At 49.2% G+C, this 26,927-nt stretch overlaps 1 protein-coding gene across 11 annotated transcripts in view; it reads right to left on the bottom strand.

Annotated features, from left to right (window-relative positions):
• acaca (acetyl-CoA carboxylase alpha) overlaps nucleotides 1-26,927 on the bottom strand; it is a 41,040-nt gene that overhangs the window by 851 nt on the left and 13,262 nt on the right. For 3 of the 11 annotated variants that reach the window (XM_020048199.3, XM_020048200.3, XM_020048201.3), the window contains exons 18-51: nucleotides 26,703-26,803; nucleotides 26,188-26,276; nucleotides 25,745-25,869; nucleotides 25,551-25,664; nucleotides 25,355-25,468; nucleotides 24,745-24,834; nucleotides 24,473-24,591; nucleotides 19,981-20,004; nucleotides 19,307-19,453; nucleotides 18,587-18,730; nucleotides 18,333-18,435; nucleotides 17,811-17,918; nucleotides 17,663-17,719; nucleotides 17,368-17,412; nucleotides 16,280-16,321; nucleotides 16,027-16,116; nucleotides 15,333-15,548; nucleotides 15,062-15,217; nucleotides 14,724-14,948; nucleotides 13,362-13,517; nucleotides 12,878-13,024; nucleotides 12,416-12,685; nucleotides 12,185-12,282; nucleotides 11,301-11,421; nucleotides 11,023-11,133; nucleotides 8,525-8,668; nucleotides 7,464-7,584; nucleotides 6,408-6,504; nucleotides 4,382-4,478; nucleotides 4,149-4,284; nucleotides 3,881-4,058; nucleotides 3,683-3,795; nucleotides 2,720-2,874; nucleotides 1,317-1,487 (exon numbers count right to left, since the gene is read on the bottom strand). In XM_020048199.3, the coding sequence (XP_019903758.3) occupies nucleotides 1,317-1,487; nucleotides 2,720-2,874; nucleotides 3,683-3,795; nucleotides 3,881-4,058; nucleotides 4,149-4,284; nucleotides 4,382-4,478; nucleotides 6,408-6,504; nucleotides 7,464-7,584; nucleotides 8,525-8,668; nucleotides 11,023-11,133; nucleotides 11,301-11,421; nucleotides 12,185-12,282; nucleotides 12,416-12,685; nucleotides 12,878-13,024; nucleotides 13,362-13,517; nucleotides 14,724-14,948; nucleotides 15,062-15,217; nucleotides 15,333-15,548; nucleotides 16,027-16,116; nucleotides 16,280-16,321; nucleotides 17,368-17,412; nucleotides 17,663-17,719; nucleotides 17,811-17,918; nucleotides 18,333-18,435; nucleotides 18,587-18,730; nucleotides 19,307-19,453; nucleotides 19,981-20,004; nucleotides 24,473-24,591; nucleotides 24,745-24,834; nucleotides 25,355-25,468; nucleotides 25,551-25,664; nucleotides 25,745-25,869; nucleotides 26,188-26,276; nucleotides 26,703-26,803 (4,224 nt within the window). The remainder of the gene's footprint in view (nucleotides 1-1,316; nucleotides 1,488-2,719; nucleotides 2,875-3,682; nucleotides 3,796-3,880; nucleotides 4,059-4,148; nucleotides 4,285-4,381; nucleotides 4,479-6,407; nucleotides 6,505-7,463; nucleotides 7,585-8,524; nucleotides 8,669-11,022; nucleotides 11,134-11,300; nucleotides 11,422-12,184; nucleotides 12,283-12,415; nucleotides 12,686-12,877; nucleotides 13,025-13,361; nucleotides 13,518-14,723; nucleotides 14,949-15,061; nucleotides 15,218-15,332; nucleotides 15,549-16,026; nucleotides 16,117-16,279; nucleotides 16,322-17,367; nucleotides 17,413-17,662; nucleotides 17,720-17,810; nucleotides 17,919-18,332; nucleotides 18,436-18,586; nucleotides 18,731-19,306; nucleotides 19,454-19,980; nucleotides 20,005-24,472; nucleotides 24,592-24,744; nucleotides 24,835-25,354; nucleotides 25,469-25,550; nucleotides 25,665-25,744; nucleotides 25,870-26,187; nucleotides 26,277-26,702; nucleotides 26,804-26,927) is intronic. The other 8 variants (XM_020048202.3, XM_020048203.3, XM_029121008.2 and 5 more) reach the window with 6 other exon arrangements.

Below are 26,927 nucleotides of genomic sequence, written 5' to 3'. Positions count from 1 at the left end.
ACTCACTCAACACACACAAGCCGCCATATTGTTTTTGTGAGGTCAAAAAAAAAAGTTAAGAAACCGACAACCTCCTCCTCCTCCTCCCCCCCCGACCGAAAACCAATAAAAAAAAATACAACAAAAACGCTAAAACAAATAACTGGATTTTTCAGACGCTAAAGGAGTGTGGGGGAGATACAGAGCAGGCCACGGATGCCTTTTTGACTGGACCTGATAGAGAAATCCATATTCATGAATGCAGCCAGTCTCTGATCCCAAACAAAGGCAGACGGGGGCTTAGGCAGATTGGGAGGGCGGTAATGGCCTCACGCCGTTTTAAGAGCGCTCCTGCCTGTAGTCCGCAAGAACATTTAATGCCCTTATTAATCATTTTTAATCCGTTTGCTTTTAATTAAGAAACAGCGTGTCGCTCTCCTATCTGCACGTGCCAGGGCTCAGATTAATTGTAGCTTAAGATAGCCGGCCCTGATTGGAGTAATGTATTAGCTAACAGGACGGCCGCTTCTAAAGATATACTCTCAGTCTACCTCAGGTGCTAGGCTTTTTCTAGTCACCCCTGAAGGCAGCAGTCTGGACTGAGGGACATCTCTTCCATCACTCCAAGTTTTTTCTACCATGTCTGAGACAACAACTCTGGGCTTCAAAGTATAACTAGGAATTGAAATGGGAACATGTTTTTCTTCTTTTCTTTAAACAGGACTGAAACTAGACTTGTGATTATGAGTCTGTGAAGGAGGGTTCTGAAAAGTAGACGCATCATCTGTGTAGACCACAGTCACTGTCAGTAACCCTTAGATACTCAGCCCTCTACCAGAAAAATTAAGCAGAGATTAGGACTGCCTAAAGAGACTAAACAAACCATGTTAACCAGTTTACATACAGGAAATGAAGACCAAAGGCAAGTACAAAACTAGTACTTGGTTACATAGCCGCAGGCAAAGATACAAATGTTTCTCGTAGCCACCAATGACTTTGCTGCGCCTCTCTACTTGGCGATGACACCAACATTTCAGCAGCGAAGTCTTCAGCGTTTGAGGGGTGTCCTTTCAGACATGTTTGCATGGTCAGGAATTAGATTTGTATCAGATATCAAACCCCTTTATAAAAGCAAACCCATATTTTCAAGCTGCAGTTGTCAGCCATATTACGTCAGTTTTCGTTAGCGTGTTGCAATGGGTCACTAGATGTGTCAAACGTGTTCGTTAGGATAGTTTCTTCCACGGGTGCATTGTGCAGACACACGTTGGCGCGTGTTTAAGGACACTTTTGCAGTGAGACGTTGAAGTGTTAAGTTGAGGGGCCCGCGGACGCACCTTGACAGTCCCCTCAGCCTCTACGAACCAGCGCCTCAGCATGGCCTGGACCTGTCCGTCAGTCAGCTCGCTGTTGGCCCCCTGGATCTTCCTCTTGACCGTGTCCTCCAGCAGCAGACGTCTAAGACGCCAATAGAAGAACTGACGGGATGTCCGCCACTCCAGGATGTCCTGGGAAAGGACAGTCACAAAAGAGCATCTGAAAAAATGTATCTTACTATCTTACCTGACGGGTAATTTAACATTTAAATAGCAGCCAAAACAAATGTAACAATGTAACTGTGTATATCATGATATAAGAACTACGAGTGCTAGAGACGTACATCTGTCCTTGTATGCCAATGAGCCACTGCATGGCTTTAGCCGTACATCTGTCCTTGTATGCCAATGAGCCACTGCATGGCTTTCTGTCAATCCCATTTCATGCGATTGCATTTGGAGGCATCTATCTGATCAGAGATTATTTTAATTTTGCGTTTGTCAGAAACCTAGAAGATTGTTGTGTCTTCAGACGTACTTGAGCGTACAGAAACACCTGAGCTGTCATCCTCTAATGAAACATCCCATTATGCATGTGTGCTATAAGGATGTGTGTGTGTGTGTGTGTGTGTGATGGAGAGAGCTTGGAATCCTGCCTCAAGCTGTTCTGTTCTAGCTGAGGTGATGGGCCGGGTCATCAGCAGGTAATTATAGAGACATGTCTCACAGCCTGAGAGAAACTGGAACACTCTGTTCCCTAGGCAGTCTACTAAACACTCTGTTCCCAAGGCAGTCTACTAAACACTCTGTTCCCAAGGCAGTCTACTAAACACTCTGTTCCCAAGGCAGTCTACTAAACACTCTGTTCCCAAGGCAGTCTACTAAACACTCTGTTCCCAAGGCAGTCTACTAAACACTCTGTTCCCAAGGCAGTCTACTAAACACTCTGTTCCCAAGGCAGTCTACTAAACACTCTGTTCCCAAGGCAGTCAAATGTCTTTTTCTTTGTCAATCTGCTGAAGTTGCAATTCCCAGGTCAATCCACTGAACAGTATTTCCTGGACAATTCAGGTTTGTGTAACCTCTGATATTTGCTAAATGTACTTGTTCTTGAGCTGATTCTGTGGCTCTAATGCCAACGGTTGGAGCTGTAAGGTATTAAGATCCAAGGAACAAGAATCTACATCAACAATCAGAAACCATCAGAACAGAGTGGACAGGACCAGGCAATCAGTGTGTTGTTTTCTACACACAAAAATAAAATCATACACAATATTTACCAGGTTACTCTTCTGAATTTAGCAAAACATAGGAGTCAACACTGACTGTCAATTACATTAGTCCACAGGTTTTAACGCTTTCAAAAAGGGTCCAATATATTTCACACTATGTTCTTGCCACGCGTGCGTTCAGTGAAAACTCACCGTGATGACGCCTTTCTCCTGCATGCGTCCAGGGGTGTCGTGGAGGTCGGCAAACTGCACGGCCACCTGGTGGTAGATGGGTAACAGGAACTCCTCCCGCTCCTTCAGTTTGGATTCTAACTCCTTCCTCTCTGGCTGGCTCAGCTCCGGGGTACCTAGCGAGGTGACCGACAAGACAGGTCAGGGATGATTCTGGGAGCTCGGACGTGGGCCAGCGACATACAGTGAACACTTGAAATGCTTTGTGACAGAGTTGCGTGTGGGCTACTCCTCTTTCACCAAAACGAGTGTTTAGCTTAAGAAGCTAATCTCGTATTAGCATTGGCTTGGTTCTATGAGAACGTTGGCATGGGTTCTGCATGTGAGTAGTGTATCCCGGGCACAGCTCGGAGTATCACTGTCTGTTGGGGTTCACTGTTCACCAGAACCCCTGGCTGCACTGCTGCCTGTCAGCACAGATGGATTTCTGTCAGAGCCAATTGGTCAGCCTCTCCACAGTCCCTAGAGGCCCGGCGCTACGGTGCTCTCCTCTGGGCCCTGTGGAAAATCAATAGGGCCTGGTTGGGTGGGAGGACGGAGTGGGGGAGGTGGGGGGGGGTGCAGCAGGACCTGCTGATTGATCTGGCCCTGTCATGATTGACACATCTCCCAGGGGAACAGGGCAGGGATGATACCATCAACCTCAGATAAAGAACAGAGTGACAGGGAATTACAGTGCACACCTGCATACACACACGCGCATGGATATTACCATCCCTGACTCTTAGACAGAGATACAGAGAGAGATACAGAGAGAGAGGGATACAGAGAGAGAAATAAATATTTTGTGTGGGAGCACAGAGCACGTGCGGGGGGGGAAGCAGATTTTGTGAGGGAGCAGATTTTGTGAGGGAGTGCAGCGGGATGAAAACGATCGAGAGACAACTGAAATAAATAATTCAAAATGTGGAGTTCTCTATTCACCCAGTCTCTCCGCCAAGCCCATGTAGACTGGGTCCACTCTCCGCATGGTCTTCACCAGGTCCTTCTTCCTAAACTTGATCTCCACGGTCCCTTCTGGCTCCAACACTCCACCGCTGCAGAACAGAGGCCGGCTTTAACACGCCACTCCAACATGACTAGAGGCGCGCTACGCTACAACGGGTGTTCGCTGAATCGTACCGGCTGTCCTTGTCGGCGTACATCTCCATGTGTCTGGGGTTGATGGTTGGGTCTATGACCACCCAGGACCCGCCTCGGAGCTCTGCCTGGGGAGGGATGTAGACCAGGACAGGCTGGTGGTACTCCCTGAGCCCATCCACGATGTAAGCCCCGAACTTCAGCACCTGGTCATACATATCTGAGAGGCACCGGACAGGGATTCAGCGATGGAAACGCACCCCCGGAAGAACTTGAGCATAGAAACAAAGAACCGCTGGAGCTCTGGTACCTTTCATTCCTCCAGAGAAGCCCCTCCAGTTGGCGAACACCATGAGGGGCAGGCCCTCGCGGTTCAGGTCCTTGATGGCCTGGGCCGTCTTAAACGCAGAGTCGGGGAACCAGACTTGGCCTGCCTGCTGGATGATCTGAGGGCAGGACACAACCGAGGGTTACGTCTGACCCGCCTGAGTACCTGGGACATTCCCCGGGTTCTGGCCCGGTGGGATTCGGGGAGGACGTTACCTTGGCTTCGGAGTCAAGGTTGGCCGGGTCGGCCGGGATGGACAGCTCCACGGACCTGGTTTCCACAGCAACCACCCCGGTGGGTATGCCACCAAGTCTGCGTAAGAGCACAGGGTCACATCAGTACAAACACCTGAGGGCTGACCGGGTCAGGGGTCACACAGGTGAATGTGGGGTTGAGAGGGGCGAGTTAGGCTAAAGACGGTATTCTAGTAGCTATGACTTCCTCCTGACCAGCAACATTGTTCAGATACACTGTGACGTTCAAACACTACCCAGTTAGTATCCCAGTTGGGTCCATTACACTATGCCTGTTCTGTTGACACAGGACCGGATGGGTCCACTACACTATGCCTGTTCTGTTGACACAGGACCGGATGGGTCCATTACACTATGCCTGTTCTGTTCTGTTGACACAGGACCGGATGGGTCCATTACACTATGCCTGTTCTTTTGACACAGGACCGGATGGGTCCATTACACTATGCCTGTTCTGTTCTGTTGACACAGGACCGGATGGGTCCATTACACTATGCCTGTTCTGTTCTGTTGACACAGGACCGGATGGGTCCATTACACTATGCCTGTTCTGTTCTGTTGACACAGGACCGGATGGGTCCATTACACTATGCCTGTTCTGTTGACACAGGACCGGATGGGTCCATTACACTATGCCTGTTCTGTTCTTTTGACACAGGACCGGATGGGTCCACTACACTATGCCTGTTCTGTTGACACAGGACCGGATGGGTCCATTACACTATGCCTGTTCTGTTGACACAGGACCGGTTGGGTCCATTACACTATGCCTGTTCTGTTGACACAGGACGGGATGGGTCCACTACACTATGCCTGTTCTGTTGACACAGGACCGGTTGGGTCCATTACACTATGCCTGTTCTGTTGACACAGGACGGGATGGGTCCACTACACTATGCCTGTTCTGTTCTGTTGACACAGGACCGGATGGGTCCATTACACTATGCCTGTTCTGTTGACATAGGACCGGATGGGTCCATTACACTATGCCTGTTCTGTTCTGTTGACACAGGACCGGATGGGTCCACTACACTATGCCTGTTCTGTTCTGTTGACACAGGACCGGATGGGTCCACTACACTATGCCTGTTCTGTTGACACAGGACCGGATGGGTCCATTACACTATGCCTGTTCTGTTGACACAGGACCGGATGGGTCCACTACACTATGCCTGTTCTGTTCTGTTGACACAGGACCGGATGGGTCCATTACACTATGCCTGTTCTGTTGACACAGGACCGGATGGGTCCACTACACTATGCCTGCTCTGTTGACACAGGACCGGATGGGTCCATTACACTATGCCTGTTCTGTTGACATAGGACCGGATGGGTCCATTACACTATGCCTGTTCTGTTGACATAGGACCGGATGGGTCCATTACACTATGCCTGTTCTGTTCTGTTGACACAGGACCGGATGGGTCCATTACACTATGCCTGTTCTGTTGACACAGGACCGGATGGGTCCATTACACTATGCCTGTTCTGTTCTGTTGACACAGGACCGGATGGGTCCATTGGTCCAAACACTGATGTTGCCATTTGCATGACGCTAACGAAACCAGGAGTTGTTGGACAAGGAAATCTTTTCCCACTAGTTCAACTGTCCTGTGTTGGTAACACCTTGTTTTTGGCTGATACTAGTGGATCCGGATTGGCTGCCTGCAGTGATAGCTCACCTGTGACAAGGCCTACCGGAGAGCATTCTGACCTTTAACTGAACAGAAACTGAATGCCTTGATTTCTGTCATCCTGATTTATACAGCAAGTCAGGTCGACCCGACCCACAGTCTGTAGGAGCGATCCATTTCGTGGGGTGGTCGACTAATGACTGAATTTGGAGCACTCAAAATCCAGTTCTATAACCAAGGACGTTGTGACCTAGATTCATACTGAGGCTCTGGGGTCGTGTCAGAACGACCAGGCCTTAAGTGCTGATGGTGTCTATGTCACAGGAAGACAGCAGAGTCACGTGGTTCCTGACCTGGCTCTGCCCACCACCACGCTCTGAGCCCACGGCTGCATGATCTCCGAGAACGAGCCATGGTCAAAGAACCCACTCTGCCACGGGCCCTTAGGAGCTGCCGAGAGGGAGACAGGAGGGGAGGGGGAGAGAGAGAGGGGAGACAGGAGGGGAGGGGGAGAGAGAGAGGGGAGACAGGAGGGGAGGGGGAGAGAGAGAGGGGAGACAGGAGGGAGAGAGATGTTTTTAGAACTTCATCACAAAGTAAACATTTGGAAGTTACAACTACCCCTTTGCTGTGAAAAAAAAGTTCCCTCCAGATTCTGAACGTACACTTGTGTCATATCCATGCAGGCAAAAGCTGGGGTTTCTTCATTTTTTATATTAACTGAAATCTCTAATCTTGTCCGGGCCCATGACAGATGAGGCAGTAAAGTGCCTAGCTCAGCTCTCCTGCTTCTGGCAGAGTGAGGAAGACAGGGCTAGTCTAAGAGGTTACCATTCAATTAAGCCTCCCCACTCATCACAACTAAAGACATGGCCTGGTCTCCCGCGCCGCCCCAACGCCCCCAATCTCTCCCTCTGCCCAAAGTTGTAATTACACTGATATGGAATCTGCTCAGGCCTGACCCTTCGTGTAAAACATGAACCATCCATTTCACTGCTATCTCCATCTCTCCATCCACCCAGCTAGCATGTCACCCAGGGTTCCTGGTGTCTCTCAGTGTCTGGATGAGGAATCTCATTCCTTACAGCCGGCCTATAAGCCTCTCCAACAGTCGAGAATTAGTTTAACCTCTGACCTGGGGGTTCACAGTGCAACTGGCAGGTCCGCCTTTAAAAGACAGACTAATTAGAAGTATGAAGAGCTGCTGTTTCAACACTAGTGTGCCTGGAGGACAGAATGAATCTGACTAAGTGACTGGTTATTATGATGGAAGGACAGACACATGAGAAACCTTCACGGGTGTAGCAGGAAATGAGTGTGGTACAGTTTCACAGTGAAAAATAGTTTGGCATTTCTTAAGTAACGTCAATGTTTTTGAAAAAATATATCTCCTTGGCGGAAGGGCTCACTCTGGCTGGGTCGTCCTGCCAGCATCCAGCGGGGGTCATAGGGCGTCTTGGTGGGCGTGAACTCCACCAGCCGATCTATGGGATCCTTAGCATCCAGGATGGGTACGGGACTACTTCGGTCCTGAGAGGAAACAGAGAAAAATGTCAATGCTCAGCAAACACGTCAATGTTATCTCAGAACCAAATGCGAGAGTGTGTAGATGGTAACCAGTGGGGTGTGTAGATGGTAACCAGTGGAGAGTGTAGATGGTAACCAGTGGAGAGTGTAGACGGTAACCAGTGGAGTGTGTAGACGGTAACCAGTGGAGTGTGTAGACGGTAACCAGTGGAGTGTGTAGACGGTAACCAGTGGAGTGTGTAGACGGTAACCAGTGGAGTGTGTAGACGGTAACCAGTGGAGTGTGTAGACGGTAACCAGTGGAGTGTGTAGACGGTAACCAGTGGAGTGTGTAGACGGTAACCAGTGGAGTGTGTAGACGGTAACCAGTGGAGTGTGTAGACGGTAACCAGTGGAGTGTGTAGACGGTAACCAGTGGAGTGTGTAGACGGTAACCAGTGGAGTGTGTAGACGGTAACCAGTGGAGTGTGTAGATGGTAACCAGTGGAGTGTGTAGATGGTAACCAGTGGAGTGTGTAGATGGTAACCAGTGGAGTGTGTAGATGGTAACCAGTGGAGTGTGTAGATGGTAACCAGGAGTGTGTAGATGGTAACCAGTGGAGTGTGTAGATGGTAACCAGTGGAGTGTGTAGATGGTAACCAGTGGAGAGTGTAGATGGTAACCAGTGGAGAGTGTAGATGGTAACCAGTGGAGAGTGTAGATGGTAACCAGTGGACAGTGTAGATGGTAACCAGTGGACAGTGTAGATGGTAACCAGTGGACAGTGTAGATGGTAACCAGTGGACAGTGTAGATGGTAACCAGTGGACAGTGTAGATGGTAACCAGTGGACAGTGTAGATGGTAACCAGTGGACAGTGTAGATGGTAACCAGTGGAGTGTGTAGATGGTAACCAGTGGAGAGTGTAGATGGTAACCAGTGGAGAGTGTAGATGGGTGTCTACCTTAGGCATGTAGGACAGCCAGTGTAACAGCATGTGGACTCCCTCAAAGTCGTCACAGACGGTGCTGTGGGTCACCCCGTTGTTGTGCATGATCTGGACCCCGCCCAGCTGGTTGTTGGAGGTGTACACCTCTCGGCCCAGAACCTGGGGAAACAAAGGTCGGGAGGGACGTTTACCACCCTGGACTTCTTCTGTGGTCACGTCAACTCTACCCAAAACACCAGTCAACAGCATCCAGTCAAGTGATCGTCCGAGCATCCTGTCAGTAGACACTTGGGAACGGCTATTTTGTGTTCAGACGCCCTTAGCTAACCCCTCTGGTTTCACCAGGCCCTGGTGCCCACGGAGCGACAGGACCTCCCACCCACCCGCAGAGAGCTCTGCTCCCCAGGGGACAGTGACCTTGCTTGTCCCCTCGCCACCGTGGCCCCGTCAATACTGTCGATCGGCGGCTGGAGATCACTGTATCCCGGCAGTGGCTCGGCCTCCCAGGGGTTATCTGTAACCTCCGGAGGGAATGAATACCCGAGGTGTCTCCGCTATGACACTACTCACCCGGGGTATCGACAGCAGCTGTGACAAAGAGCCGCCCGCCAGGACGCACAGCTCGGCAGCCGGTTTTACGAGCGCGCGCGCACACACACACACACACACACGTGTATATATATGAGCCAGCCAGTACGAGTGTGTATATGGGTTTATTGTGCGTCCGGTGTGAGAAACTAATGAAGGATGGCAGGAAGGCCGCTGAACTCATTTTGGCGTCCAAACTGCTCCTGTGACTCGCTGGACCCATTAACCCCACCCTCCCCAGCCGCGCACAGAGCCGGGCGGCCGAGCAGGGGGCACAGCCGGGTAGAACGCGGAGAGGCGCTCATTTCTCACTCTCAGCTCTCACCTCTTTGGCCATCATTTACTTTCTTTATTACCATTAATGGTTATGTCCCTGGCTACAAATCCTGGGCGCTCTCCTAAAGCTGTCAGGACAGCCAGCGGCCCTGGGAACCACAGCAGTAACCTTGACAGGCAGACGCAGGACCTCTGTGCCACCGGGCCGGGCCGGGCTTCATTAAGATTCCACAGCAGAAAGAGGGAGAGAGCGGGAGAGAGAGGAAGAGCAGGTGGGTGGATGGATGAACAAGAGGGGAAAGGATGGAGGGTGGATACAGGCTTGTCTACTGGCCCACTGGGATATTTGCCAGTAGTTACTATCCAGTCACCATACAAATCAGTGAATGAAATGAGTGTCTCCAGATGACAGACTGTGTGCCTGTCCTCCTCCTGTGGATTGTGTGAAGCAGGGAGTCAATGAAGACATCTTTCTTTTGCCTTGCATTGTCATCACCGATGAATGGACGGACAGTCGTTGTGAATGGACACATTTGTGACAACCATGTGATATGTTACAGTAAGTTTAAAAAAAAAAAAAAAATATATATATATATATAAAAAGGAAATCGTTTTTCAATTATTTCATTCACTATAACAGGTTATGAAATGGATGTCACGATTTTCTGCATTTACTGTAAATCTCCCGCCGTTTCTCAGAAACACGCACGTGACAGCACTCGTAAGCGCTCGCAGCCAAACCTGCAAATAGAAATGTGTATGTTTTTTGTGTTTAGTCACGCAGCGATTTGTCATGTAATTTGAAATGGAGTCATGTTAATGTAGAGACGGGGGGGGGGGGGCTGAGGAAGCGGTGGGGAGTCGGGGCTCGTGGCGCACCAAGAGCGAGAGAAAACAATCTGCCTCAGCGAAACTTTTTATTCTGATTGGAGACAAATGATATGGGTGTCGTTCTCCTCAGCAGAAGCCCGAGGCGCCGAACTGCCTTCTCTATGCAAATAACAACTTCACGCCTCTCCTTCTATTATTCCACCAGGAGCTGCAGCAGCATGACCAGGAGGCAGGAGGAGGGGGGCGGGCGGGAGGGTTGGGGGGGGGGGGGGGGGGTTTCGCAGAACAAGGAAGAAAAGGGCCTGATCACTGAGCTGGAAACATTTACACTGAGCGGGAATGAAACGCGGGATCAGGAAAAACATCATTATAATTTGTATCGTTAGATTCAGGTGTGACGCCTTCTTCATGCGCCCTGGTTGAGAGGAAGCAGGATACATGTCTCCGAGGCAGACCATGGCTCTGGCCGCTCGCGGTACACTACACGCGCCACACGCGCGTCCTCAAATTACGTGCAAAATAAATGGCACGGCCAAACAAAATAAAGCCATTTTAATTCCGTATTAAAATGCAGATGCGTTAATTACATGAACTGAGGAACAATCTATTGGGGTCACAGACGACGGAGCACAGAGCAAAAGCACACATTAACATCTCGCTTATTCTCTAAAAAGAACACGGGGCAATTAAAATGGCCGTCAGTGTATCTGTTTAATTGAATAACGCGTAGTTTCCCTGTTAATGGTGCGTGGCGACGGGGGGCCACGGGTCTACTGCAGGACCCCGGCCGGGACAGGGGGAGCAGGGACGGTCCTCACCTTGTTGAGAGCCCCAGCGCCGGTCAGGATGATGTGAGAGTTCTCCACCTGGATGGTCCTCTGCCCCAGCCGGACCAGGTACGCGCCGATCCCGATTGCCCGACACGTCACCTGGGGAGAACGGCACACTCAGCCTGGTTAGAAAACCCCTGGACAGGGCAAATCCTCTGCCTCTTATGTAGGGAGACAGGTTGGCGTTAAACATGAGTGTTAAGTCCCCTGTTTCTGGTGGTGAATAGGCAGATCTGTGCTGGTGCGCGCCGCATGTGAACGCTTACCAGGTTCATGGTGATGACCTCGTCGTACGCAAGAGACGACTCCCCGGCGATCATCCCCGAGCCCTTCAGGTTCTCCACACCCAGGCCCTCCTCCTTCCCAATGATGTCAGTGATCTTGTACCTGAACAAGAACGGCTCGGTCAGACACTTGGCAGTGGTTTCTTCACCAGACCTCACCACAGACCCCTGTTTATTTCACCTCTCCCATTGTCCCAAGGGCCTTTCTGCACGGTGACAGACCACTGATTGGCTCACAGGTTTTGGATTTACAGTTTCCCCGCTCGCCTCAGCCAGTGAGATGGACGCATCATCTATACTGAACACAGCAGCGTCTTCTAAGCTACCTGGGGTCACCTTATTTGAAAATGGAGTTGTGTTAGAAACTGGTAGAAGAATGTGTTTGGTACGTGGGTGAGGGGTTATACACGTAACCTTCAGCTGTGAAATGCGGTTTGATTTAAGAGTGTTTTCTGATCTCTTTCCACAAATGGGAGTCTAACTTCAAAATGTAACAACCCAGTCCCTGATAGATGAGACTGCCCAGTGGACAAGACCGGGCAGTAAATCAGACTGGAGGAGGAAGATTATCATCATTAATGTTCTTATGTACAAAGACGATCATGCTGAATTACTGCCTGAACGGTCTTGATTCAGATCCAAACTTACTTCCATCAGAAACATTGTAACAGATCAGTCCAGAACAATTTAACAGATTGTCACCTCCAACTTACAAAGTAAAAGCTCTCTGAATACATATATTTGTCATTTTCACACATTGGTGCTCCACTTCTTTTATTTTTTCCATAGCAAAATTGGTGGCGTGGGCTAAATGGGTTCGTTAAGCACCGGCGTAGACTGACAGCGGCCAACCGACCCGGACTCACCTGGACTCCCCCTCATCCTCGATGTGTTCGCAGTAAACCGAGTTCAGGGCCGACACCTTCTTGTAGTCCTGAGGCGTCAGGTAGAGGTACTTGAAGCCCTGCGAACACAAAGCCTTTTACCTTCTGGGACGAGGACGTGTGATGACACGGCACTGCCACATCGCACAGCCACACAGCAGTTCAAATACCGGATAAAGGCTACAACCCCGCCACCCACTCCTGCCAGCCGACCTTGTAGGGGTCTGCGGTGTCCTGCCAGGCCACGTGGAACATGTGCCGGATCTCCTCCGCCAGGCCGATGCGGGCGCCGCTGTTGGCGGAGATGTAGATGCGAGGGATGCCACTTTCCCTGGACATCTCAGAGGCCTGAAGGAAGAGCAGGTCCTCCTGCGGTCCAAAGGAACCGATCTTATGGGTGATGTCATTACTGATCAGGATGATCTCACGTCCTCCCGGGTACTCCGGCGTCCGGAGGGTCATCCGCCACGCCACCATGCCAATCTAGAAGGCGGCACGCAGATAGATACGTCGGGGGTTATGGTTAGAGAAAACGCATTCAGCCCTGTTGTGAGGCTTTGCATCGAGGCGACGTATCAAACGCGGCGAATGGCTGGTGAGCCGTCCAGCCGAAGAAACACAGAGACACCTGCAGTTGAAAACCGGAAGTGCACCCGTGACGGGATTTCTCCTCACCTCGTTCCCTCCCGGGAGACGGTTCATCTGCACCAGTTGTCCCTGTGGGTCCAGGACCAGTTCGGTGAAGGTGAGCAGCTCCGAGGGCAGAGGGCATTTGGGCAGGTGGGCGAAGGCTTGGGTGGACTGCCACAGCTTCCTCAGAGCCTGCAGGAGAAGAGGAGGAGCTAGCGAGTAAGTACCACAATCCTCTCTCCTGACTTAGCGATACCGGGCGGGGGTCGGGTCAACTCCGTTCAAATTCAGTCAATTCAACACGAAACAATTTAGAATGTCACCTGTATTACAGCGAAATATCGACACGATAAGGGGGACGTGAGGGCGTGGTATATGACCAATATACCCCAGCTGAGAGCTGTCATTAGGGACGGCGTGTCAAGGGCCTGGATACGCCAATTAGCCGTGAGACAACAATACAGCAACAACAACATTAACAACATAATACAGCAGAAACCGCCTGAGCCCACTGTGGACCGGACCCTACCTGGCGGACCATCTCCGGGAAGTCATACACATAGGTGGTTCCCAGGGACTGGGCCTGGAAACGTTTGGACTGCAGCAGGTCCTTGGTCACGTAGGGGGTGTTGATGAGCATGCCGTGGAGCGGACCCTGCTTGTCTCCGTACGCCTGGAACATGATCTGGAAGACGGAGGACAAAGAGTCTCACGCTCGGTCTACCCTTCATGACACACATCTTGAGAAACGACAGGAGACAACGCGACGTCACGAGGCAGGATATCAAACGGTGTACAGTGGTCACCAGAGCTGTGGATTCAGTCATATCTTGATCTTCAGTAAAGAACATGAAGTCAATTTCCTGAACATCCCATTGAGCGGTGTCCTTCCATCTGATTAGGCCCTTTTACCCGGCACACATTTCACATTAGACCCAGAAGCCTATCTGCTCCTGAAATGAGCGCTGCCATGTGCTTAACACAGGACATTGGGGAAGAAAAGAGGAGTTAATGTAACATCTGGATGTTGAGAAATGTCCATCCGGTCGACGAGACCAACAATGGGCCGGGCTGGCAGAACCCCGGGGCTGAGTGTTAATGAATAGAGCTGACACAAAGCCCCCTGATCCTCAGTCAACTGCCTGCTAACAGCTCCAAAATAGAACCCAAATTGAACTGTTCTCTTATGTTCAATGTCATAAAACTAATAAGGCACCTGCCCGAAAAAAACCAATGGGACACGTGGCATTTCATTACTTCTCGCTTAGCCATGGTTCACACACTGCTTAAGAAAAAGAATGCCCCCGCTACTCCAGTCATAGCTGCCTGCATACGCTCTCCACCAATGACCACTTGACTGATGGAACCAGCCTGGAAATGCAGCCGGACGGAAAAAAAACGGCAAACAGATGGATGGGACTTACCTGCTCTCCTACATAAAGGATCTTATTGTCAGGCTTGGGGCTAGAGGCCGGGCAGACAGCATACCGAATACTCTGTTCCACTACACATTTTTTACTCCTTGTCCCCCAAAAGAAAATTGGGACTGGGGGGACCAGGAGTATTAATTGGTTTCCTGTTCAGTACTCACCATGTTTGAACTAAAGAAAAGTCTTACAAAGAAGATCTCCCATTTCTAAAACGGATCTAAAACGGATCTATTTTATAGTAATCATGGGACATTCATTAGTCATGATGTCACCCTGGGCTGAATGCTTGGCCTTTCCATCAGTTTAGTGACTACACAAAAAATCAATCAACAACCAAGCGTCCGAGTAAAAGGCATCCTGGGAGCTGACGGTTCCACGCGCGCCTTCTGACCCTGCCTGTGATTGGATGGGAGGGAGGGAGGGAGGGAGGGAGGGGGGGAAAAGAAGGGCGAGTTCCCCACCTGTCGGTCTTTGGGCCCCACCTGTCCCGTGCGCGAGTCGGTGACCTCCTTGTAGAGACTGATGTCCAGGTAGTATCCGGACTCGTTGGTGAGGAAGAGGCGGATGGGGATTTGTTTGCCCGTGGGGGTCAGGCGGATGTTGATCTTCAGCTCGGCCTGGAGGACCCGGAGTTTCCACAGTCTACTGCCATAACGCATCACCATGGAGCGCACGGACTCCTCGATCTGAGCGGGGAGGGGAGAGCATTCCCTCATGAACACACGGCTCCAGGAGGCATGAGTACACGTGCCGACGCACACCCTCGTACAGAACCAGGGAGCGCGCCCTCCCAACTAACCTTGGAGGGGTCCATGATGACGGTGGGGACAAAGTTGAGGAAGATGTGGTTGCAGTCAGTGCGCACGGTGGTGTTGTTGAAGGCCACCTCCAGCTCGTCCATGGCCTCCAGCAGCAGGCGCTCCGCCTCGTTGTGGAGGTACTCAAAAGACGCCTCCTGGAGGGGGGGGGGGCAGGGAGCAGGGTTCAGAGAGATAAATGTTTTAATGGACAAACTGAAAGGCTGTATCAATCACACTCATGCCCATGTAGTTTGTCATTACCACTCTCACCTTGGTGATTAGGTCTGAGTGGCGGATGATCGCCCGGACAAAGAAGCGGTAATCCGTAACCTCCGTGCCCACCTCCACGCGGGCGGCGCCCAGGTACAAGTGCATCTTGTGGTTGGCACAGGGGATGGCCGTTAAGGCAAAGTTCCGCATGCGATTCAGCTCCAGCTGGAAGGCCAACGCCGGCTCCAAGTGGCGGTAGATCCTGTCCTCCTCAAACTGGACAACACAGACCGTTACAGCCACAGACACGCAGGACGACAGCCACAGACATGCAGAACGACAGACAGCCACAGAACAATACTGTTGTACAGTGGTGGATTCAAGAAATGAAAATGAATTTTCCTCAAGGCCTAGAAATCACTTTACCAGTTCGGCTGGCCTAGCATGAATAGGGGCATAGGGGAGGGAAATTAGCTGTTTCAGGAGCATTGGGTTTATGTAAGAGCAGAAGATGCCCGCCAGCCATACACTGCATTTAGTAAATGAAATCAAAGGCAATCTCAGCCTGCTAATGTGTGTCATTTCTCTTAAATGGGTGACATAATTAAATAGTTCATTACGGTAATGAGTTTTGGTGGTGCCATTGTAGTGAAACTATCAGGGGTCTGGGCAGGGGAAGAGCCATCATTGATCATGATGAAGTGACTTTCAGTGCCAACTAAGGGGTGAGAAGGAGCGAAGCTACTTTTCTTACAGAAAATCGCCTCACCTCCATCGTAGACATCATGTGAAAATGACACTGGCTTAGTTGACACTGGCTTAGCTTTTCCACTGTAACTCTAGTCTACACATTGAGAAACAATTGGACTCATGTTTCATCTCAGTTCAATTCTCTTCTGTTTGTTGTGGATATATTCAACAGGTTTATCGAACGGAGTAGACGATTTCCTATTATTTGATGGTTTCCCACAGTATCAGTGTAGACTGACAGACAGTATGGCACTTACTTTGTCTCTGGAGCGGAAGGTGAAGAACTTGGGGAACTCCCTCTGTGGGAGACAGACATGTGAGGAGAGAGTACAACTTCACAAACACATTCAACAACAAGCCACATTGTCAACCCACCAGACCTACTGGTTAGTACAGGCTAATAAAGAGAGCTAGGGCTTTAAGTCCAGGATTTCAAAGATTTCTATGCTGCAACCCAGTTACAGAACCAGCTAGACTAAAATCACAAAAATGCTGCGACAAGTAGAGGATCCAGAGAGCGCAGGTGAAAACGAGCGACATTCTAAGAACACTAAACGGCGTGGTTTCGTTTCGCGGTGGTACACTTCTCCCTCAATGAGCTGTGATGAGCGCTATGCGACAGTGAGGAAGCTGGTCTGTGATTAGGAAGTGCCTGTTTAGCATTAAACAGCCCTCATCTGTCCCCGTTCACGCCGGGGTCCGAGGGGGGAATTACAATGCATTTCCCCCACACTGCCTTTTCACATAATGACAGCCGGCGACGGGCACGAGGGGAACAGCTGCAACCAAACTAATGAATAAACCATTGGCCTTTTACGGGGGCCTGATTTGTATTTCCGACGCGTCCAGTCTGGAAGCCCGGTCGTCAGGGTTGTCTGCGAGGATCGTACCCCCACTTGGTCAAACAATAGCAGACTAATTGTAAACACACTCATCCACTTCAACGTGGACATAATGACAGGAGACACGGGATTCATTCTGAGGCACTGATGCCCACAGCGAGCGTGCATCCGGGACTGAACTGAGGCGACGGTACGTCCCTCTAGAAGCCAGAATACGGGTTGTATTGCATGTGTTGGTCCGTGCCGTCTCTGAAGTGGGTGGAACAGGCAACACCAACGACGCCACTTAGCTCTCATCAGAAGCCGTTGTGTCCAAAGAGGGTTGTGGCAAAGACACACAGATGGAAAGGAACCTGGCCATTACCCCACCTGTTTAGCCACAAACGCTCTTAATTCTCTCACTGAAAATCCATGCGAAAGTGGTCTAGGGGAAAGACTTGACAATACATGGAGACAAAGTAGACGCCCAGGAGACGGCATCCACAACATCCCGGTCTACTCACATGAAACCTCTGGTCCACCTCACAGTTGACTGCCTTCCTGAAATCCTGTCAGCACAAGCCCCACAGCAAAAGGAGGCCAGACACACAGAGAAAGGCGATAGGGGACAGAGAGCAGACAGAAGAGCCAAATTTGAGATCAATTAATGGTCAAACTGCAAGCCATTCCAAATTAAACATGTGACTCTCTAGAGTCACCATGAACCCTGCGATTAAGATGAGATAGTTGATGGTGGCTGGAAGAGAATTGACTGGAGAACTGAGGGGGAAGTATGTGAGTGGGAGTTGTAGTCCTCACCTTCTGGGCGACCAGGAAGGTCAGTCTGCGGATGCCATGTTCAAACAGCAGGGATCTCTGGGAGAAAACACAGGAAGACAAAATGTGAGCCACAGACTTGTCGAAATGTTATCCCTGAAAGGCTCCCTCTAAACACCTGACATCTGACCTTTGACTGGGTGAACTCCCGGAACATGGCGGCCAGGCCGTCGTCATCAATGTCACTGTCACTCTTGATGGCCACGTTCAGGATGTGAACGGGCTCGTCTTGGATACTCTGGGTCACAGAAACATAAACACCGGCCAAACATCAGTTCAACAGTTCAGAGAGAAATTAGAAAAGTATGAATAGTATGATGAACCCAAGATTATCGACAGCGCCCACTAATCACAAGCATTATGAAGATATTCATAACAACAAATAAATGCAGCTACATAAAGCCAGACGAATAATATACCACTTTCCAAGGTCCTCTCTCACCACTAAATTTGTCATGGTAAGACATTGGTGCAGCTCTGTGCTGGGTGCTTAGTGACACAGTCTGCACACTCAAAACTCCAACATGATGCTCACTCTCCAAAACGTCTCACCAGAAGCACTAAACAATGAGGCCACACACTGAAGAAAGCATGCTATCAGTCACAACACCATCTAGTGCTGTGACACACGCCAGGTACTAGTCATTCTGACCTTGACGTCCTCCTCTCCATAGAGCACAGGATTCCCTCCCTCCGGGAAGGTGGGGCTGGGAGGTGGAGAGTCAGAGAAGCAGCTCATCACGTCTTTAATGTTCCTGAGAGACACACACACAAACACACACACACACACACAGAGAGAGAGACACACAGACACACACAGACCCAGGTTAGACCAACCACACACACTTCAATTATTTTCACATTGTGACACCGCCGAGGTCAACGGTCATATGGCCACACCCTCACCTGGTGAACTCCTGAAAGGAGCGGAAGGAGACCATGGCGCCCATACGCTGGCAGGGTGGGGTGAAGGAGTTGTCCAGCAGGACGTCGCTGACGCTGGCCACGTGCACCATGCCGTAGTGGTTCAGGTTGGACGAGAACGACATCCTGGGACCACAGCACAGACGCAGCGTTTAAACAAGGCCCCCCCGCCGCTAAACACGCACACGCTGCAGCTCAGCACCAGGGCAGACCCAGGGCATCGCCCCCTTCTGGCCCGTAGGAGAGTAGCCTTTAAGAGCCCCCCCCCAACCACCGAGGCATCTACTACGTCAGGGACAGGGCGCTGGACATTCTGACTCCCCATTCACCTCCGTTCTAAAAGTAACACAGCCGGACCTGTCCGTTTCATGGCGGTGAATGAGGATCAGAATAAAACCCAGGCCTCTGATAGATCAGGAGTAAGACAGTAGCAGAACACAAATGCAAAACCGGTTGGTTATTTGAAAGGGGAGCACATCTCCATAATGTAGGTGGACATGGAAACATTATAGACTTCACCTCAGCCAAACATGGTAAAGACAATGTCCCCCAGGTGTGTTTAGTATTCAGACATCCTCTTCTCCCTTACACACAAAGGCCAAAAGAGGCTAGGCCCAGAAGTTAGTCCACTGAGAGGCCCAGAAGTTAGCCCAGAGAATGAGGTACTTTATAGATCCCAAAAAAGGGTCTTTAGGGGCCAACCTGTCCACGGAGTTATCAGTATTCTCCCTTTTAGCAGCATTCTTTGCTTTCTCATCCTGTGCTTTAGTGTGCTGTGTTTTACTGTCCACAGATGCCGGTTTAAAGGGGTGCATCTGAACCCGGGGCAGCGGGTTGGTACACAGCCTCCTGAGAGGAAAGGAGAGCACCAGGCTGCATTCAGACCTCTGCTGGTGCAACAGATACATCTCACAGAGCAAGACTTCATTTGTGCTATGGAATATTACGCCGTTAATATCTTTCCACTCCCAATATTCAACAAAACACGGCACAAGATCCATGCTTTGCATAGACAAAATGTACACAGTAAGGAAACACTGATAACACACCCATAGATACTGTACATAGACACAGACAGACAGACAGACAGACAGGATTCCCCCAGTCTGTTGCATTGTGCAATGCCATGCTTTAGCCATTCATTTAATATGTCACCCATCATCAACGTGATTTCCAAATTGAAAACCGAAATCATTTTTGGGATTGCTTGTAACACTTAACAGACAAAGCAGCATAGCCAAATGCTGGAATGTCGTGGTAGTTCCCAGATTTCGAGGCCGTTCTTTGCACGGGACTGTTTGACCAGGCTGTTTTATCATCTCTAGTGTCTACAGGTCTACATATTGAAGAATGTGTAAGAAGAATGTGTACTATACCTGTTTAGAGTTGGGATGTTCCCTCTGCAATCAAAGAACATTGATTACTGATTGGTTATTAAGGCAGGCATTCGCGGGGGAAACAGTGGGGGTTCAGAAGTGTGTGTGAGAATAACCAATAACTACACAGCATGGCTTGGATTCTGTTGACTTTCTATACGGTACATTCTGGACATGACGTTACTCCTAGCAACGTGACAAACGATGATGATTTTAGGCCTTATCGTTGACTTGGATGCAGTGTCGCGTTACACAGGGCGGCACATGGCAGGAGTTATCGCAGAAGCCGCGCCTTTTTATGACCGGATGTGACGTCTAAGGTTAAGCTCCAGCATAACATGGTCAGAAACACGCAGGCATTGTATTCTATGAGAGCTTTATGGTCTACTGCCTCCCTGCAGGCCTACGGCCGGGTCAGAGGCCCAGGAGGGAGCAGAGAGCCATGTGTTCCAATGAGGAAACCAATCATGACTGGTTAATGCAAATGATTTGAAATGGGTTAAATCATGTGCATGCGACAGTCACTGGGAGACAGCATCTCTCATGTCTGAGGGGTCGACACACTGGATCAAATGGTTACATGACAGCCAATCAACACGCATCAGACCAGGATTCAAATACAAGTTCATAGATCTCCAATACTTTGAGATACAGAGTAACATCTAAATATTTAATATGGAATGTATTTGAAAAAGACATCTAGTGTTAAGTATTAAAAGTAGCTGAAGTGGAAAGTATTTGAAATAGTGAAATATTTGAAACTGCTCTCTGTTAGAGCAGTGTTTCCCAGGCCTGCTCCTGGACACCCTCCTGCCCTGCATGTTTTAGATCTCTCCCTGCCCTAACATACCTGATGTAGCTCATGAAGGACTTGATAATGAGCTGATCATTTGAATCTGGTGTGACAGAGCAGGGAGAGATCTAAAACATGCAGGGCAGGGGGGTGCCCAGGAGGATAGACCAATATAGATAAACCTATTAAACATACATTAAGGAACATCTAGAAAAGACCTTTTCTAAACCTCACAGTTTGGGCTGCATGTGTAATATGTTTTTAGTATGTGCATATTCTACAAAATCACTACCAAACCTCAGCCAAGAAATGTGAAGTTTGAAAGACCGTGGTATTGATGACCTGGGGCACATATTGGCACATACATGACACTGTATAGAATATTCAGGGACCCATTTAGCCAAAACTGACCATAAATTGAGGAATTAAATTGTATTACTTAGATTTTTTTTTCTTAAACAAATAATTGACTAAATACCCTATAATACCCTATACTTACACAGAAAAGTATTTGAATCTAGGGTCTGACGTGTATATAGGCAGAGCAGCGAGAAGCAAAGACATGAACACAACAGCCACAACACAAACATGTTGATGCAAACAGACCATTATCCATTCTGGTATGAAGGAGTACAACTGGAATGGGAAGGTACAAGACCTCTTACTGGCACTTCACACTAATGCGGAACATGTACAGTACAGGTCCTGATCTTCTCTGTGGGTGTGTTCATGAAATACAATGTGTCCCATATCCACCAAATGTTAGTCGTCCCATGGACAGAACAAAGAGAACTGAAAAATGTCTGGATGACGGGAGACTAGTTACAGTTTCCACTCACACTTCGAAATCCACAGACGGTATTAACTCACACAGAAAACCTGCTTCTGCACATGAGCAGCATTTTTCAGCGGGGGGGGGGGGGGGGGCAGGAAAACGAAACATGGCACTGTGGAAGACAACTGCTGGAGATGGTGAATCAGTGAACTCGTTTCATAAGACAACAGACTGAAGATGAAGTCATTCTACTCCAGACCTGCTCTCAGCTTAGAAAACACCTGGCCCTAGATCTGAACATATAGGAGGAACAGCAAAACACTTGGCCTTGAACATATAGGAGAAACAGTAAAACACCTGGCCCTAGACCTGAATATATACAGTGGATATAAAGTCTACACACCCCTGTTAAAATGCCAGGTCTTGTGATGTAAAAGAATGAGAAAGATAAATCATGTCAGAACTTTTCCCACTTTTAATGTGACCTTTAATGTGCACAATTCAATTGAAATACAAACTGACATTTTTGAGGGGGAACATTTTTAAATAAAAACCTTACAATAACCTGGTTGCATAAGTGTGCACACCGTCTTATAACTGGGGATGCGGCTGTGTTCACAATTAATCAATCACATTCAAACTCATGTTAAACAGAAGTCATTACACACCTGCCATCATTTAAAGTGACTCTGATTAATCACAAAAAGTTTGGCTGTTCTGGAGAAAATATGGCATAACAGTGACATTACCAAGAACTGGATTTCCCTCCAAAATTGATGAAAAAACAGGAAGAAAACTGGTCAGGGAGGCTTCCAAGAGGCCAACAGCAACATTAAAGGAACTGCAGGAATTTCTGGTAAGTACTGGCTTTGTGCTACATGTGACAATAATCTCCCGTATTCTTCATATGAATGGGCTATCAGGTAGGGTGGCAAGATGGAAGCCTTTTCTTACAAAGAAAAACATCAAAGCCTGGCTGAAGTTTGCAAAAACCCAAAAGCATGTGGGAAAAAACACTTGCTTTTCACAAAAGCATGGCTTAACCAGAAGTAGGTTAACGTTTTGGAATGCCCCAGCCAGAGCCCAGACCTGAATCCAATTGAACATCTGTGGGGTGATCTGAAGCGGGCTGTGCACAGGAGATGTCCTCGCAATCTGACAGATTGGGAGTGCTTTTGCAAAGAAGACTGGGCAAATATTGCCACGTCAAGATGTGCCATGCTAATAGACACCTACCCAAAAAGACTGAGTGCTGTAATAAAATCAAAAGGTGCTTCAACAAAGTATTAGTTTAATTAAGGGTGTGCACACTTATGCAACCAGGTAATTGTGAATTTTTTGTTTGTTTTTTCCCCCTCAAAGATTTAGTTTGTTTTTCAATTGAATTGTTCACATTATAGGTGGAGAAAGTTACTGACATGATTTATCTTTGTCTCATTCTTTTACATCACAAGAACCTGGCCTTTTAGAAGGGGTGTTTAGACTTTTTATATCCACTGTAGGAGGAACAGTAAAACACCTGGCCCTAGACCTGAACATAGAGGAGGAACATTAAAAGACCTGGCCTTAAACAGGAGGAACAGTAAAACACCTGGCCCTAAACAGAGGAGGAACAGTAAAACACCTGGCCCTAAACAGAAGAGGAACAGTAAAACACCTGGCCCTAAACAGAGGAGGAACAGTAAAACACCTGGCCCTAAACAGAGGAGGAACAGTAAAACACCTGGCCCTAAACATAGAGGAGGAACAGTAAAACGCCTGGCCCTAAACATAGAGGAGGAACAGTAAAACGCCTGGCCCTAAACATAGAGGAGGAACAGTAAAACGCCTGGCCCTAAACAGAGGAGGAACAGTAAAACGCCTGGCCCTAAACAGAGGAGGAACAGTAAAACGCCTGGCCCTAAACAGAGGAGGAACAGTAAAACGCCTGGCCCTAAACAGAGGAGGAACAGTAAAACGCCTGGCCCTAAACAGAGGAGGAACAGTAAAACACCTGGCCCTAAACAGAGGAGGAACAGTAAAACGCCTGGCCCTAAACAGAGGAGGAACAGTAAAACGCCTGGCCCTAAACAGAGGAGGAACAGTAAAACGCCTGGCCCTAAACAGAGGAGGAACAGTAAAACGCCTGGCCCTGAACAGAGGAGGAACAGTAAAACGCCTGGCCCTGAACAGAGGAGGAACAGTAAAACGCCTGGCCCTAAACATAGAGGAGGAACAGTAAAACGCCTGGCCCTAAACATAGAGGAGGAACAGTAAAACGCCTGGCCCTAAACATAGAGGAGGAACAGTAAAACGCCTGGCCCTAAACATAGAGGAGGAACAGTAAAACGCCTGGCCCTAAACAGAGGAGGAACAGTAAAACGCCTGGCCCTGAACAGAGGAGGAACAGTAAAACGCCTGGCCCTGAACAGAGGAGGAACAGTAAAACGCCTGGCCCTGAACATAGAGGAGGAGCAGTAAAACGCCTGGCCCTAAACATAGAGGAGGAACAGTAAAACGCCTGGCCCTAAACAGAGGAGGAACAGTAAAACGCCTGGCCCTGAACAGAGGAGGAACAGTAAAACGCCTGGCCCTGAACAGAGGAGGAACAGTAAAACACCTGGCCCTGAACAGAGGAGGAACAGTAAAACGCCTGGCCCTGAACAGAGGAGGAACAGTAAAACGCCTGGCCCTGAACAGAGGAGGAACAGTAAAACGCCTGGCCCTGAACAGAGGAGGAACAGTAAAACGCCTGGCCCTGAACAGAGGAGGAACAGTAAAACGCCTGGCCCTGAACAGAGGAGGAACAGTAAAACGCCTGGCCCTAAACAGAGGAGGAACAGTAAAACGCCTGGCCCTGAACATAGAGGAGGAGCACGGCATCTCCTCCACAATATCATGCAAGTAAGGGGGCAGGTCAGCAGAGCGCGCGTGTGTGTGTGTACCTGTTAGGGTGAGATGTAGGCAACATGAACTGGAACTCGACAATACAGGTGTTGTCTTTCAGCTGTCTGTGCTGGACACTGTTCAGCTCATAGGCGATGTAGGCTCTACGTACGTAAACCTGGTGTGGAGACAAAGACAGAGGAGCTAAGAGACATCTTGATCCACTAAAGCAACGTGACCTTTCCTGTGGCTGTCAGTTTAATGGTGAATGCGGTTCAAATCCCAGGGCACTCCGCTATAGCGACTTCCCAAAAACAGTGCTTCCTCTCACCTCCAGAGCAGCCATCCTGACCACCTGGTTACTGTGGTAGAAGAAGTTGGGCAGCACATCAAATATGGACGTCTCGGACAGGATCAGTTTCTATAGAAGAACCAAATAGAATTTTAGAGCCTTGGAAAATACAGAAAATGTACCATTAGACATCTAGCTGTGTCTAGATCTAAGCTGGAAGAGTCTGGATTTTGTAATGCTGGAGTTGTGGATGAAAATATGTTTGTGTCCTGCTGTGTTTGGTTGTGTGTTTTATGTCCTGCCAGGGCTGTGATTTATCATGTATGATGTTGACCTGCAATGTCGCCTGCCATTCTGTTCTGTGTAATTTAGTGGTGTCCATCTATGTGTTTGCTTTAAATGCGTTTCTGTCAGTACTGTACCATGAGTCTTGTGTGTGTTGTCTATCACAACACTGGTGTTGTAAAATGTGATCTTAATTGAATTTCCCGGTAAAGCAAAACATTTAAATATATTCCCACTGGAAACCGGCACAAATACTCAAAACCCGTACGTACTCTAAAACTGGAGCGTCAGCTACATGACCAAAACGTACAAACATCAAAGAAAAATAGCCTTAAGCAATGTCGATTATGACCATTATGCCTACCTGCAGATTCTCTATGCAGAACTGGTGTCCGTACATGTCAATGGCAGACAGGAAGATGGACTCCACCTGGTTGTGGCGGAGCTCGTAGGAGGGGAGGTGAGAGGCGATCAGCACCTGAGGAGGGGAGGCAGAGGGGATTGAGACGAGGACAACCCTCACGGAGACCAATCAGACACAGGAAGGGATGAGCGCTGACCTGGCGAGCTCGCAGTGCCACCTTCGCATTGGTGGTCTTGCTGAGCTGGGTGAGTTCTGTCAGGATGGCCATCAGCTCATCCGTCAGGGTTGGGTCACGACCACACAGCTGGTCCTGCGCGCACGCACACGCATTAACTCTGCTCTTAAATATGGAATTATGACCAATACGTTTAGAAAGGCTGGACGGCTTACAATAAGCATGGTGACCAGAAGGTTCTTCTTCGTGACCTGGGCATGGGAGAAGATGTAGTTGAGAACGTTGGCCATGTCGCCTTTGTTCTCCTCACGTAGTGTGAACACACACTTGTCGTAGTGTCCTGAAAATCACACATACGCACATACTGAAATGAGCCGAAGCCCACAGAAATACACAAAACGTCGGTGGCGTAACAGCGCTCCCATGTGGACAAACAGAGAAACTCGAGATCATCCGGTTGATTCTCGTGTGTTTAAGCCAAAGAACCCCTGTCGTCCTGCACCAACCAGGAACACCCATCAGTAACACATCTGGCCGGTAACACATCTGGCCGGTAACACATCTGGCCGGTAACACATCTGGCCGGTAACACATCTGGCCGGTAACACATCTGGCCGGTAACACATCTGGCCGGTGATAACGGTGGAAGGTTCCTCACCGTTCTGGAACTGGACCTCTACTTTGAGGTACTGCCGGAGCAGGTCCATCACCACAGCCTTCATGTGACCACGGATCCCGCTACGGTACCTGGGTACAACAGACAGGCACGGAGAGATTCAGTGGGAACACACCATGCGAACATTTTGGTTGAATGCCATCACCCCCCCCCCCCCATTATAGTTTAGTCCAATAGACGCATGTGGCCGCTCGTCATCTCATCAACTCTTGGCAGATCTCGCCAAACCATTCCGCTACTTATAGTGCCGCTCGCTACACTAGGAAGTGCTTGCCAGCTCCTTGGCGCATGGAGGAGAACTGATACGCCAGCCAAAAACCATGGTTCAGTCGGCAGGTGCCAAGATGAACTCCGCCCTTTTGATAAGTGCGTGTGTGACGCTGTACTTCAAGGTACAGACGTCACACCACTGCGTCTATTTTGGACCCATAGTGTGTTGCCTGTGTGCGTATTGGCTGCCCTCAAGTTAAAGCTTCAGAGTTGAGAGCAGGACTCACTTCTGTACTAGCTGTACAATGCTCTGAGTGTTCATGAAGAACACCTCCCTCTCCGACTTCCTGTTCAGAGTGGCTGCGTGACTGTCCAGGATGTTGGCAATCTGGAACACAGGGCAGGTCAGTCGGTCAGGTTTATACCCACAAGGATTCAGGAAGTAAACCAACATTCACATTCAAGTCATTTAGCAGATTCTTACCCAGAGCAATTTACACTAGTGAGGGTGT

Source organism: Esox lucius, chromosome 7, assembly GCF_011004845.1.
Source record: "Esox lucius isolate fEsoLuc1 chromosome 7, fEsoLuc1.pri, whole genome shotgun sequence".
NCBI classification, from domain to species: Eukaryota; Metazoa; Chordata; class Actinopteri; order Esociformes; family Esocidae; genus Esox; species Esox lucius.
Note: the sequence above shows the minus strand (reverse complement) of the source record. Positions and strands in the feature narration are given on the sequence as shown.